At 28.6% G+C, this 15,865-nt stretch overlaps 1 protein-coding gene across 1 annotated transcript in view; it reads right to left on the minus strand.

The window, feature by feature from the left end:
* The window catches only part of LOC122271649 (low-density lipoprotein receptor-related protein 4), a 397,919-nt gene that overhangs the window by 160,715 nt on the left and 221,339 nt on the right, over positions 1-15,865 (minus strand). Inside the window, exon 6 of the mRNA XM_043053650.2 lies at positions 15,499-15,624. Within this exon, the coding sequence (XP_042909584.1) occupies positions 15,499-15,624 (126 nt within the window). The remainder of the gene's footprint in view (positions 1-15,498; positions 15,625-15,865) is intronic.

Genomic DNA, 15,865 nt, shown 5'->3' on the forward strand with positions numbered 1-15,865 from the left:
GTGATTAGGCCCAGTCATGTGATTTAAATCAGACTTAATTGGATACCTGAAAGCGATGTCACCCGTATATGTCAAACCTGATTGGCTTCTAAATCGATGACGTGGCTTGACTTGCCACAATGACGTGACTTGCTAGTATCTAGTTGACTCATTCATTTAGCTATAATTAGCATGGTGAAATGTTTCTATATTTCTTATTAAAGAAATTTTATTTCTATTTAATAACGTTCGAAATGTTACGAACTTTAAATGGCTCAATGTACATCTATCAAAAAAGAAAAAGTTGAAAAACATATTCATTAAAATTTTTGGTCAAGTAAGTAGTGACGCATAAGCAAGCATTCTTATAATTTTCAAGAACTTTTTACTATTCTCCTTTTCCTCAGGTGTGAGATTTAACGGAATATAATTGTTAATATGGTAAAGAAAAGTATATTTGCTTAAAATTACAAATAAATGTCAAAAAATGAAATTTTGAACTAAAAACTCCAGCTTATGAGGTTTTTTAATAATTCAAAACAAATGTCTCAATTGTTATTTCATTTTATTTATTTCTTTTTTTTTCACTTATTTTGAATATAGCAAAAGTGTAAACATAGCGTATAGCATATGTTTATACGTACCAAGATTGAAGGTAAGTAATCCTTGACCATTAATAAAAACTAAGCCCTTTCCTACTTTTGTTTCAGAGTCAGTTGCACTTTTTATTAGGGTTCCGCCCTATACCACCTCCTAAATCGAAAAACAAACTCTCTATTTTTTTTTCCCCACACCTATTTCCTAACATCTGCCAGTTTTCCTCATTCTTTATTGAAAAGGGTGAAAAGGAGGTTGGCCGAAAATCGAAAACAATAGTCACTGATAAAAACTTAAGAAAAAGAAGAGAATATAAAGTAAAATAATAAAATAAGGATAGAAACGGAGAACAAAAGAAAAAGGAAGAAATCAATGACGAAATGATGTCACAATTGTGGCTTCCAACAACTTCTATCGGAAGAAAGTGATTGCTTGACTGCGACATGGGTGGACCAAGATCTGGCACGGTGCCAGCTCCAGACACAAACCCATCATCATCAACTTGGGAGGGTGAAAGTTTGATTACCAGTTCTGGGAAAAAGTAATAATAGGGATGCAACAATTGCTGCAATTGCCAACGTCCCACCCCTTCTACGGCTTTGTCTCAAGCTTTATTGCTGATTTTGATGATGCAACAATTTGCTCATTCCGTTTGGTAAAGATGGAATATTATAAACATGGCTTGTCTTTTATTGCATTATCTAATTTAAGGGAGAAATGTCGCTGAATGATGATAAAAAGGCGAAGCCATTAGGTTTTTATTAAACAGGGCATTGCCTATTACGGGGGTTTTAACTGTAACGATGGAAAATGGCTTATTGACTAGCACTTAGCTCCAGTCTCGCTTGGGAATTCTTCTTTTTACAAAATTACTTTCGTTCGTTCTTACTGTATTTGTTTGCTCTTTTCTAACAAGTATTTCAACAAAGATAACGTGTTTTATAGAAGATATCCTCTTAGCACTGATAAAAAGAAGCGTGCTAAAATAATTGATTCATGTTCAGACGATTTATATTTTTTTTAAAAATTATTAGAGTGTTTATGCTCTTTTATTTTAGCGTATAATGTGATTGATATTTAAGTTTTTTTGGTAGCTTAGAAAGATTTTTTGTAAGCATAGAATATTTCGGTTATGCATTTTTAATTTAAGAAAATCAGGACACGTGTTTTTGAGTTATAAAAAAAAATTCATCCAGCTTATCCCTTAACTAAAGTTTCTATTTTTTGTAATTTCAGAACCATACAAAATTATTCATCTAGCCCAGTGTTTCCCAACCTTTTTTGTACCATGCCCCACCTAAAGCCTTTAAGAAACTTAAATGATGGGTTTTAGGAAGAAATCACTAGGAAATAGTTTACGAAACACAATAAGTAAATTTTCAAAACATATAATGAAAGACTAAAATTCAAATTCTAAATAATTTTAATAAAGATTTTCCTACAATAATTAAATATTTTGATTTATTGAGATCCTTGCGCTTGATGCTTGTTGCACAGAGATTTTATGTTAGATTCTGATTTGGTTAGCTTCAGTTTCAAGTCACCCCGTTTTTTTATATCCAGACGATTTTTTTTTTACCAGTAAATCATTTACAGCCCTAAATCCACATTCAGCCAAATATGAAGATGGAAACGGTAACAATAGTTTTCTTGCACAGTTGGTTGAATTTGGTTATTTGATTTCTGTTTCCTCACAAGCCCATGCCATCACTCCTTTTATATTAAATAAAGTTTTAACTGACTCATCATTTTGTGTTTCTGCGAGTTCTTCTTGATACTGCATATTTGATATATCAGACAAAACCACTAACATTGACTGCATCATTCATGTAAGAAAATCAATTTGTTTTCAGTCAGAAATTCTTTCTTTTAAATCGGCTGATAGAATTTTCAGATGATTGACAATAGCAAGTAAAGCGGTATCATTTACTTCACATTTTTGGAGTCAATGAAACTGTTCAATGTTTTTGTTGTTAATATATTTCTGACATAACTCAATAAGGGTAATAAAACCCAATATCCTCGCTTTTGCATTAGCAAGAGTTTTATTTGTTCCATGAAGTTGCTTATTTAATCTATTTAGTTTTTCAAAGATATCGGCTAAATAACTCACAAATGCTTTACAATCGACTGTTGACAGATACTTCATTTCAGGTTTGTGACTAAAAAAAAATCACAAAGAGTATCAAACAGTTTCATAAATCTTTTCAAGAAGTTCCCTTTAGAGAGCCATCTTACTTCAGTGTGAAGTAAAAGTCTCATATGGTCTGTTTTTTTTCTTCACAAAATAGCTTGAAGAGACGCTCACATTAGTTTTAATAGCATTGATACACTTTATTACTGAATGTAGTACTTCATTTAGAAGAGGCGAGATGTTTTTAGCTACCAAGTTTTCCCTATGTACAAAAGTCATTCCTGGATTCTCATCTTTCTTCAATTTTAAGCAGCCATTTTTCTTGCCCATCATATTANTGTGATGCCACAATTGGCATTACATATTTATTTTCTATCCTTTTAAAAATATCTTTCATTACTTAAGCTTATTTTTATTAATAGAAGAATTATATTTAAAATAAATCAAAAACTTAATCTTTTTAAACGAACATAAAATATTTATTTCTTCTCTTCTAAATCAATGTAACGGATACTTTTTATTTCATTATTATGCAGACATATTAATTCACTGTCGCCTCTAATCGAAAACAAAAATCTATTTATAACTTTTTATTCTAAATTTCCAACGGCTAAATGTTTCGGTTGCATGGTTGTAATAATTCTCATAAATTTGTTGGCGACTCGTAATCGCCAAGGTATCCTTTTAAACCCAATATTGATATGCTGGTTGACTTTGTTTTGGCTATGTTATAATTTATTAAATCGCCAATTTTGGATCTCCTATCCATGCTTCTGTGTCCGTTGGGAACAAATTACACGTACTTTTTAATTTGGCTTTTGATTAGGCAGGTTGTGGGGGGTTTATCTCCCATGGCCTGTCCTTATTAATAATATTATGCAAAATTGATACAAATGAAATTCTTATGGATTATATTTATATTTGGTACCTCGAGCTCTGCAAATAAATAAAATAAAAGCTTTTTATTAATTCTAATCCGGCTCAAGTATTCTTTTCATCATCTGCTGTTTATCATCACAATCTTCAATTTGTCAGTATTCTTCAACTAGCCCACTATACCAATGCAAACTCCATCCACACCTTAATATTCCACCATCTCAAAATAAATAGCACCCTAAATCCTATCTCCATAATTTTGTTCTCGTCAAACGAATTTATAATATTTATTGGCCGCAATTATTTAAGAATTTGCTTTTTCCTTTCAATTTCGGCACCGAATTCTAAAATTGCATTTAAATCGCCCGGAGCAAAAGGTTTAAACTCATGTAGAGTCCATTTTCAAATTGCCCCCCGGTGGGGCGTGGGCCCCACGTTGGGAAACACTGATCTAGCCTATTTCAAAAAAACTTTAACTATTTAAAAAAAAAAAAAACATGTACCTAAAATCATTCCCTTGCAATTTTTTTCTTCAACTCAATAATGGTTTTGAAAGCAATTATGGCGCATAAACGCTAGGTTACATCAATGACGTATATAGTTTACTAATATATTTAGTTCATAATTCGCTTACTATATTTCATAATTACTTATTATATTTAGTTCATAATTAAGTTAAAAGACAGCTGCCACAAAAAACTATAAATTTTGGGCAAGGATGAATTCCTTGGCTATAATTTTGATAAATCGATCTAAACTGCTAGATTCACTGATTCTTCAAAAAAGAATTAAAAAAACTTAATAATTTAAATGAAGTTTCACGTTCCTCAACAAAATTATGCATGTGCATATAAAAATGCAAGCAGAACTATCAAACACGGCAATATTTTCCTAAGCTAAGCGCACTAACATAAAAATCTTCTAATTATTGTTATCGAAATTTTTACTTTGCTAAAAGGTATAGTTCTAATTAGCTTTGGGGGGGGGGAACGCTTCCTAAAGCAACTTAGTATTTGAGATTGATCAATCACGTTAACTAGAAAGCATAGCAAATTGGTCTAAGGATTGTCAGGATTCCATCTTTAACTTCCTTGCATATTTACCTCATAGAGAACCAAATTTGACACTCTCTACTGTAAATATCAGCATCACTTCCAAAATTCTCTTTGATTGCGCCAATAAGTAATAAAAGCTAATGCATTTTACCTTGCTCAATAGGCAGCAGCATTGCATTTATTCTCTACGTTTAGATTGAAATTGCCTTATTAAAAACAAAATAAGAGAGTATCAGATAGAGTATTTTAAACTGTCAGCTTATTAACCTCCAATACATAATGCAATAATTTTAACTTTCTAGCTATGTTAGTTTTCTTAAAGAAAAAATTAAGATTAAAATAAGGAAAACGAATAATAATTGATAATAATTGTTTAATTGACAAAATATAAATATAATTAATGATAAGAAATTTAATAATAGTTGATAATAGAAAATAAAAAGAAGAAAATTTACTTAGACTCAACGGTGTCACTATATATTAGTGGTCTTTAATTACTGTTATGTGAACCAGTGGTGTTCTGAAGATTTGCTGGTAGTTCAAGTATATTTATTGTAACTGACTGCATCACTGGAAGTTTAAAAGATGTTACTTTTTAAACTCGAATATTCGAAATTAAATCTCGCGAAGTTTCAAATAATGTAACACGATGAATCAGACGACAAATTTCGGATATTTATTCTAACTATCTTTGATTCTTGAACTTTGCTTGTAGTACGGCTAGAAAAGGTTTCAGTTGCAGAGAACGATCGAAAGTTCTTTAAGCGTTTAAGATTCAACATTGATTAATAAATTCAACAAGTTGCTGGTCATATCCCCGATTTCATGCTTGTATTTTTGTACGAAATAATTTTTCAAATATAATGCCCATAGTATTGAAATGCAGGAAACATCATGTACATCGTATTTCATTATCTCTCTGAAAATGCCCCACCAATCAATATCATAAGCATATAATTTACAATTGGTTTCATTTGCTCTTCATTGTTTTTTGACGTCACTATTTCAATGCTCAAAACATTTTTGTTTAGCTGTACCATGATTTTAAAAGAGGTGAAAAATGTTGCTATGCATTATCACATTTATCATATACTATATAAAACAACCCCTACTGAGAAGAAGGAGTAAATATAGTTGTAAAAAAAGACATCTATGGGGTAAATCTCTTCCATTTGAAGTCTTATTTCAGACCTTGACCTATGAAGTAATTCTGCCAAATTCAGCAAAATATTTTCTACCCACTACAGCCATTGAAAAACGCTTACATTCCTTTTTACAATGCAAGAATAAGGCCATCTCTTCCCCTGCCCTCCTATAACCCTTACTTATGCTCTTTCACGGCCTACGCTATGCCAACTTACCATATATTTTTCCTGCCTCCAGCAGCAGCAAGGCTACAATTCAACACGACTCGAAAAGCAATCACGCCGGAAACATTCGGAAAGTTCGAACACTCTTTCCCTCTACGCTTTCGTTTTCTTTATGGTCGGATTTTACGGCCAAGGTAAATGCCCGGTGGGTCGTAAAAACGCGAGCTTTACATACATGGGTCGAAGAGAGTATGTCAGGGTATCTTAAAATGGAAACACAATTCTCGTCAGCGATTCCTGTTCGAATGTTCGAGTTCGTTTTCGAAGAATGAGTGTTTAATTTACCATGATGAATGGTGAAAGCGCAACTACTTGTCTTTAATGCATATTTCGAATAGGAATGCTTTGAAATTTAACGTTTTTATTTATATTTGTATCCATTTTGAAATGATTACCCGCATGTATAAATTTTGTTCCTTGCAAATTGTGTTTTATGTAGTTCATTAAATAAGTTCTTCATCGAGCCGTATTGAAAACAAAAGCAAAAGAAACAAAAGGAAATATGCGGAGTCTCTAACGAAACAACTGAATAAAAAGTAATAACTGAACGTTCAGAAAAAAAGGCAATTAATAATAGAGATGCATGAATTGAAATGCAGTTCCCATAGGTATATAATTCAGATTAACAAATATTTAAAAAAGTTTTTATTCATTCATATATTTTTAATGTGTTTATCTAAGCATTGTATATAATAAAAATAAACAAGTGATTATTTAAAATTATATTTCATCGATAAATTATTTCTGGAAGTGTGAGTTAATAAATCGCATGAACTAATGCTTAATCCGATTTTTTTTTTACAAAAAATCCTATTAATCTTATATTTACAAACTTTTTTTAAGAATTCCATAATGTATTTATTTAAACTATTAGAAGAAAATTATGTTTCATTGCATATGATTTTCGCAGTTAAGTTACATATGCAATAAGAATATTTCTATTATATCTATTATTATTCTGATAAATTTATTCTGATAAATTTAAATTAAAAGCATATAATGTGTTTACTTATTCCAATTATGAGCTACACTTGGAAATGATACAGTTAATTACAAAAACAAATGCCTTAGTAACAGATGTCTTAGTATCAAATAACTTTCTGCTCAATTTTTAAACCAAAACAGAGTAATAATATTTTAAGATAAAATAAAAAATTAATTTAAACAGTACAAAAATTAAGATAAGTTAAAAAAATTAAAAATCTGTAAGGTTATTGTTTAAAGCGACTCGATTTTCTCACTTGCTTATGACTCTAATTTTATTACTTCCAAATTTTCATAAATTTTGTAGAAAGTTTCAGATAAGGATTAACAAAAACACATGAATTTCCTGATGTATGAATAAAATAAATTAATTATCCGAACAGCAAAATTATAAATTTATATTAACCTTCTATAAGAATATATAAATGAAAAAAAACTCCTTTACCCTTGCTTCAACCTTATAAGGTTTTTTTGCTTCAGTGATGCTTATTTATGTTTATTGGTTGGTTGGTTAAAGTTTAATGGCACAAGAGCCAGAATTGGCCATACTGCGCCAGTCACTAGGTAAAAAAATTGCACTTTTACTTATATCAATAAATACAGTTTTATTGTTTTGATGAACTTGATGATATTGTGATGTATAGGGTCACTAAGAAGGGATGAGAGATCGGGATAAAATCCGCCAAAAAGTTTCTTCCTCAAATATTTGAATCGTCTGCAGTCAGTTAATGTGTGTTTCATTGAAATGTTAACTTGACATAGAGTACAGCTGGGTGCAGGCTCGGCTTTTAGTAAATGCATATGCGTGAAACGAGTATGACCGATACGTAGTCTATTTATAATAGTCTGGGTTTTGCGATCAACAGTTAATGTCTTACAATTATCAAGATTAGGGTAAATTTCATATAATTTATTATTATTTTGAGTATTCCAATGATTTTTCCAGGCCTGATGAACTGAAGATTTACAAATGTGTTTAAGGTCTAAGCAAGGCAAGAGATTACTGTTTAAGTTATGAGTAGTTTTAGCAATGATATCAGCACGGTCATTTCCAAGAATGCCGACATGTGACGGTATCCAACAAAAATATATGCTGAACCCTCGGATTTGCATTTTCATAAAGTGGCTTTGTATTTTTTGAATTATGGGAATTTTCCCGACGTAAGGAACACTAGATATAAAGCTACGAGAATCAGTATAAATTATCCATTTACTTTTTGTTTAGTTTGAAATAAAATTAAGTGCTAGCAAAATAGCATAGCATTCTGCAGTGAGAATTGAAGTTTCGTGAAGAAATTTTTCAGAAATATTAGAACTTTCGTAAACAACACCACAACCAACATGGTTATCTTGTTTCGATCCATCTGTATAAATAGGTGTAAAATCCATATATTGATGACGATGTTCGTAAAACATTTGGCTAAAAATTGTTGGGTTCGTCTCGGATTTCTCCAAATTATTAAAAACGTTTAAAACACAAGTTGTAAGATCAACCCATGGTGGGATAGCGTCTGTGTTAGTAAAAACCTCAAAATTTAAAACGTTAAGCTCACATAAAATGTTGGTGGTTCTAATTCCAAATGAAGGAATGTAAGATGGACGTGAAGAGAAGTGAGTAACAAGTTGCTAGTTGTGGAGAAGTGAGTAACAAGTTGCCATTTTATGTTTATTGTTCTCTATTATCAAGTATATTATTTTACTTAAATAAGTCCATAAAATTATAATGTATTACTGTTTAATTAATAAAAAGAACTTTAGTATAATTTCTCGAATTTGTTTCTTTTGAATCAATGGTTTTTAGAGCTTTTTAGTAAATTAGAAATTTACTAATTAAATGGATTAAGTACTTTTATAACTTTAACTAAAAACTTTTATTTTTAGAACTTTTCAAACTGTATTTTGAAAAGTTAAGCAACGAAATCGTTCAAACGTTTTTGTAATCCTGTTTTTTCATTCTCGTATTTATTTAGTGTTTATTGCATGTAGTCATATGTTTACAACATGTGAAACTAGTTTCCAATATAAATAAGATAAGAGGGGGAATGTATTTTCCTTTATTTTATCATTTGCTAAACCGGCAATAAATTAAATAAAAATGAAAAGCATTTTTTTGCGTGTGAGTCTAAAACCTTTCCATCATAAACTTTTTTTAAACTGGTTTCATAACAATTTAACAGCAAAAGCTTATATAAATATTATATAGGCTTAAATAATATTTCTCAACCGCCTTGAGATATTAAATAACTATATGTATATTTCAGTGACTATATTTCAAGAAAAAGTTTCATTGATTATTTCCTGTATTTTGATGAATTTAGTTGTTATCGATTCATTTTAAATTCAAGTAAAATTAAATTCAATAGTCAAAATATTTACTTTCTTTCATTCAAACAAAAGATTACTTCCCGATTTCAAATACTACACTAAACTAATAGTAATCCTAAGAATATTGATTTCTCTACTAGTTTGCCTTCAGCGAATTAACTTTAAATGAGCGGCCCTAAACCATTATTTGACTAGAAAGAAGAATTTTGAAATCAGATTGTTCGATTTGATCACTGCAGAAACTATCATTGAAAACAATCGTTTTATTTATGTTTCATGCACTTTTTAAAATATTTTATAACTTTTTGTTGATTGATTTAGAAAAAAAATAAGATGAATTGCTTTGAGGTGTATAGTGACCTTTTTAATCTTTTAAAAAAAACTAAATAATACAGTGAAAATATAAGTTGCTAAAATAGTATTTCTTAACAAAATGAATTGAAAATGAGAAAAGGAAAGAACAATGAAAAGGTAATAAGAAAGTAACATGCATAATATTTTAAATATTTTTGTAATAAATTGAGCAATAAAAAATTTCTTATTTAGGGGACCTATTTAGAAAATATCCAACTTTAAAATTTTTAAAATAAATGGTAAAGAATTTCTGTTAAGAATCCCATGAAGAATAAAATTTACTAATGAACAATATGAATACATGTAATAAATTTTACAAATTGAGTGTGATTGATACGTAATCTAAACTCTTAATAGTTATATTTAGAATTATTGCTGACAATGAAATGAAAATTCCATGCACGTTAGAAATCGTAAATTGATATTAAACCTATTAACCGGGGAAAAATCTTAGTTCAAGAAACAGACATTGGGGATTTTCGCTTCAAAATAGGGATTTCTTTGTTCAAAGATGTGAGTAATAACATCACATATAAAGCAATTTCCTTGACGAAAAATGTCATAATAACCATTGTAGTAATAGTTTGTTTCTGACGAAATGATTCATCATACCCAGTCAACAAGTCAAGGAAAAGAGGGGGGGGGGAAAGGTATCGAAATCCTTCGAATTATTAATAAGGGGGAAAAATTAAAAAATTCGAAGCCAGCTTGATTGCCTGATGAAATTTAACGTTCTTTTTAATAATCTTCCTTTACTTAAAAATGTATATGTATCACTAGATATGGTCAAAACTACCAGAATATGGTAAAATTTACCTGTTTCTGGCTCTATGAAAACACTAAAAAGATTTTTTACCCAAGCTCTTTGCTAAACATTTTGCTAAATTAACACTACGATATGGTATTATACAGTATATTAAAATTTGGTAATTTTGTCATGATACCTTAGAGCATTGCTTTTTAACCGCCGGGTCGTGGATCGGTGGTAGAGAAAAAGTGCACCGCTATTCACAAGTTCGCAAACACTGTTACTTTAAATTTGTTACTTATTCAATATCGAATAAAATCTTTTTTTCCCTACTTATTAGAAAAAAGATAAAAAAGACTAAAATCAGATTTCTTTTTGTCCTTCAGTAGCTACTAAAATTTACAGGGAGTGGGCAAAATATTGGAAAAACTTCTAAGCTCATACAATTTCTCATATTTTTCAAAAAATACTTAAAGACTCTTCTATTACTTCAGAAGTGTTTAGATTATGCAATTTCTCATATATATCGTTAAAGTTTAAAGCTTTAAGAAGTTTGAGCGACCGACAATAAATTACAAACGGAAAATTGTGTTTTTGATCACACTATGTTAAACAATATAGCAAAATTATTGTAACTTGCAACGAAAATTTTAAATATTATTTGTAATAAGTGCAAAAAATTTCGTATGTCTAGCTTAATTGTTTATGGAGATTTCGAGATTTTTATTAAAAAAAAATTTTTTTCGTCTTAGGTTTTTTTATAACTTTAAAAATATTCAATAAAATTAAACAAAATTTTTGGAGCAATTTAAAATGAGCAACAATTTTTTTTTAAATTTGAGAAACATTTGACTAAAACTGCGCAATGAAATATGAGTAATTAAATTAGTTCTTTTATATTGTGAAATTCACGGGAAAAATGTTAACTTTTTTTCTTAATTTTGTAGTGAATAATATTTGGCAATTAATTAAAAAAGTCTGATTTGAATATCTTAAAAATTTCAAAAGTTTCAAGTAATTTTCTAAGTAGTTTTCTTACTTTTTAAAAGATAGTTCGAAATGTAAGGAGTTTTCCACCAATTTTATTCTATATTATTAAACAAGATTTATTAAAAACGGCACCGGTTTTGTTGGAAATAATTCTCAGAAAAGTATCTTTTCCTTTGCATGTTTTCTTTCCCTATACAATGATATTTCTATGTATGAGCGTTTATCGCGAGGTATTATCATGTGTTACTTAATTTTGTCTTAAGATACAAGATAACATTTGTGCAAAACCCCTTAGAATTTTCAGTTTTATCCAAATTTCAGCAAATACTTTCAATTTTGCACTTCAAGTAAATACATTTTACAGTCTTAATCGAATGTAAAATCGATAAAAATATAATCGATTAAAAAAATCACTACTAATAATGTCTAACAACTCTAAACAGAAAAAATACTTTATTAAATTCCAACACGTTGCAACAAATCTCCATTCCCCTCTCTAACTTAAATGCAGACATCATAAATTTATACGCACTATATTCAAAAAATCGTTAAAAAAGGACATTAAAAAAACATGTTTTTTGAATCTGTAACTAATTTGAACTTCTTTTCGACTGGCTTAGGAATTTAAGAGGCAGAGAAATGAAAATTGATCTTTCGCCATTTTTTTTTCTTTTAAGAAACAATTTACATTTTTACGAACATATAAAGTTGTAGTTTTCCAGAAAATCGAAACAAAACCAGAGAAATAAAACGCAATATGTTAGTAAAATGAACTTTAAATTGACGTGCGAAGTATGTTTTGCCATAAACTTCGACGAATGAAATTTTTTCTTGCACCATTTTTTTTTCTTCATGCCAGTCATATTATTATTTCTCCCTATTTCCAAAAATAATAACGCGAAAATTTTTGTTCGAAGTAGGATTTTATTGATTCGATGTACTTTTATTTTTCCAATTGCGAAACTCTAAACTTCAGCAAAAAAGTATTGCAAAAGGTCGGATCGAAAAACTTAAATTTCGAATTCCGAGTCGATGTTTTATTCTTTTTTCGCGCTAATGGTCTTCGTTTTGCAATATTTCATGCTAAGCTCCGTGACATAAACACGTTTTGCTTTCCCACTTTTCGTTTATGTTTATCGACAAAACAGAAAATGTGTTACAAAGTATCATAATAAAACATAGAGATTAAATTTAAATTGTTTTTGATAAGAGAGATAAGAAAGAAATAATAAAAACGAATGTGTGAATCATTGATTACTTTTTTCGCCAGTGGAAACTCAAGCTGAAATTAATTGAACGTGCAGAACTATTAAAAGCCTCAGAAAAATAAATTTAACGTCTTTTGTTCGTAAAGAAAATAAAATCTCCAATATTTCCGTAATGGAAAGAAAAAAAAACCCGCGGTTGTGTAGAATTTTTATCCTATTTATGGTGGGAGAATTATTTCGACATCAAGACACTTTCTTTTTGTTTAATTATGACATTTACGAACTGTCTTTTATTTCTTAATTCAAAAGGAATATTCTAGATATGTCATTTTGCTATTTAATGTTTTGCTATTTTTGTTTTAATGTTTTTTTTTAATTTTTTTTTATTTATTTATATTTTGCAGCACTGTTAATTTATTTTAAATAATTTTCTTCGCTACTGTTATTTATTCAAGAAATTTATATCCTAAAATATAATTTAACCTTTCAATAAGTTTTTAAATGCATAATATTTAAATAATATTAATATTAATATTAGATTGAAAATAACTTAATAAAGAACGTCATACAGTAACTGTCAACAAATGATTGCTTCAATAAGAAATTTATAGACCACAAAAGAAAAACATATTTAATTATTTTACATTATTTCATTTTACATTATTTCATTTTACATTATTTCATTTTACATTATTTCATTTTACATTATTTCATTTTACATTATTTCATTTTACATTATTTCATTTTACATTATTTCATTTTACATTATCTTATATTAAGAATTTTGTGTCTCAAAATATGTTTTTATTACTCATAAACTGCATAAAAGTTCTTTTTTATTATAGTTGAAAATTAAAATAATTTTGCGAAAAAACTATTTCATATTAAAAATTCTGATTAAAATAGAAACTCTCATTTATTATTAAATGTGTTGTTTTGAACGTTAAAAAAATATTGTGAACTCGATTGAATTTCTGCCGATATAATTTAAACCTTTTTATAAGCTTTTAAAAGCGTAATATTTAAGTAATATTAATATAAATATTAGATTAAACATATCTCAATAAAGAGTGCCGTACAGTAATTTTCAAAAGACAAAATTTTCCCTAAGAAAATTTATAGACAACGAAAGAAAAACATATATTTAGTTATTTTACATTATTTTATTTTATTTGAAGTATATTTAAAATAGTGAATGAAGCAAAATATACAAAAATATATATATGTGTGTCTTTGGCATTTAAAATAAAAATTATAAAAGTGGTTTTGAAACTATTTCAAATTTTTTTTCAAGTTTTAACAGCTATCATGTATATTATAATGACATAAATTTTTTTAAAAGCACCGTGTATCACGGAATATCATATATCGCATTGTCAGCTCTAAGAATTTCAAATTATTAGCCAGTAAATTAGCCAAATATCAAAAGTATTCTCTAATTTTTGAAATTCTTCGCCAAATGCAAATCTTAACAATTTATGATTATTTTTTCTCTATAGAATTATACAACGATGCTTTATCTATATTTTACGGTAGTTTGTTTCAGGCTGATATTATTTGGACTCAATTCTAATTGGTTATGCTGCGCATCTACCGAAAATTACTAATTTGTTTGGAAAAATTCATTTTGACGTAATTTTGAGGATTGAGTTAAATATATATTTTTCTTTCCAGTGGAAAAATCATCCGCCAATACTTCCGACGAAACACAATTTCATTCGTTAAATTTACGATTTCATTGCATTTGGCTAGGTGGTGAATGCTTAGCGTGGGCCCTGCATGCATAATGGTATCACGTATCACTTTTCATGAAATAGTTTTCATTAAAAGCGATTCAATATCAGGGTTTATGTCATTTAGTTAAATCTAGTCTTTAAAACAATCCAATAGATTATATGAGAATATAATAAAACGCACCCTAGTAACGTTTGATTTTAAATTAAGTAAATGGGGTGAAAATTAAAAAAGTTACTAACAAGCGAATTAAAAAAGGAATCTAGATTTTCTTAAAAAACCCCAACAATTGGTACACTTATATTTGCATTTATTTCAGTAAAGCCGTGTACATTCCGTATTTATTTAATTTTCGACTTTTACACTAAAAAAAATTTTAAATTTATAAGTAGTCAAATTAGTTCAAATTTAAAAAATATATATTTCTCTAAAAAGTCCTCTATGGTTTTCTAATCCAGGTAAACGATAGTATGGAGTAAATTCCAGAAATATTTATGGTAAATATTTAAAATATATTTCAGAAAAAAATAAGCATAAGTTTGGAAAAAGATATAAAAGCATAACGTATTTTATATTTATTTATTACTTTCATTTTTATATACAGAATATTTTAAAACATACAAATAAATATAAATGATTTACTGTACATCTAGAGAAGAGAAGTATTATTTGCAAATACTTTTGAAAAAATAATTCCTTTAAATCAAAGATAATGTTACATTATCTATGATATACACATAGATAGCTTACTGGGTTATGAGTAGCAAAATGCCAAATAACAAAATTATTTTTTTTTTATATCGCCTTGTGCACGATTAATATTTCTCATGTTTATAAAACAGAGATCTGTGTCAGTGTACTCACAGTATTTAAACTTAAACTGTAATAGATTTAATAGGGAGTGCAATGTTTTTCTGACACCTAAAAACATTTAAATAAAATCCAAAGAATATGTCATAGCATAGAGAGAGGATACAAAATTTGAACTGTGACTAACTTTTTCAAATATCAGGTAATTTATCCCATTGGCAAAGTTTTAAGCTAATGACTACTTCCCATGGACTTATATTAGAAATAATCAATTATTCTTACATTCAAAATAAAGTTAGTTAATGCAATAAATGGATGAAATGAATAAACTTACGACATTTGCTTTCATCTGTCCAGTCCCCACAATCATTGTCACCGTCACATATATAAGACTCTGACACACATCTGCTGTTGACGCATTTCAGTTGATTGGGTGGACATGTTTGCTGGTTATCTTCATCTGAAATTTAACAAAATATCAATATATTAACCTCCAATTGAACCTTCTTCTTAATGAAAAACATTTGCTATTCAAACTTAAAACATTGGATTACTGTAAGCCATATGCAACTTTGAACCAATTGGGATACGAGTCAAATGCGGTTATACTGTTCCAAACTCAAAGGAAACTAACTTTTTGTGCCTCAAAAGTTAAACATGAAATCAATTAAATATTTTATAGTATGTTAGTATGTTTGTCG

The sequence above is a fragment of the Parasteatoda tepidariorum genome, chromosome 8 (genome assembly GCF_043381705.1).
Source record: "Parasteatoda tepidariorum isolate YZ-2023 chromosome 8, CAS_Ptep_4.0, whole genome shotgun sequence".
In the NCBI taxonomy this organism is placed as follows: Eukaryota; Metazoa; Arthropoda; class Arachnida; order Araneae; family Theridiidae; genus Parasteatoda; species Parasteatoda tepidariorum.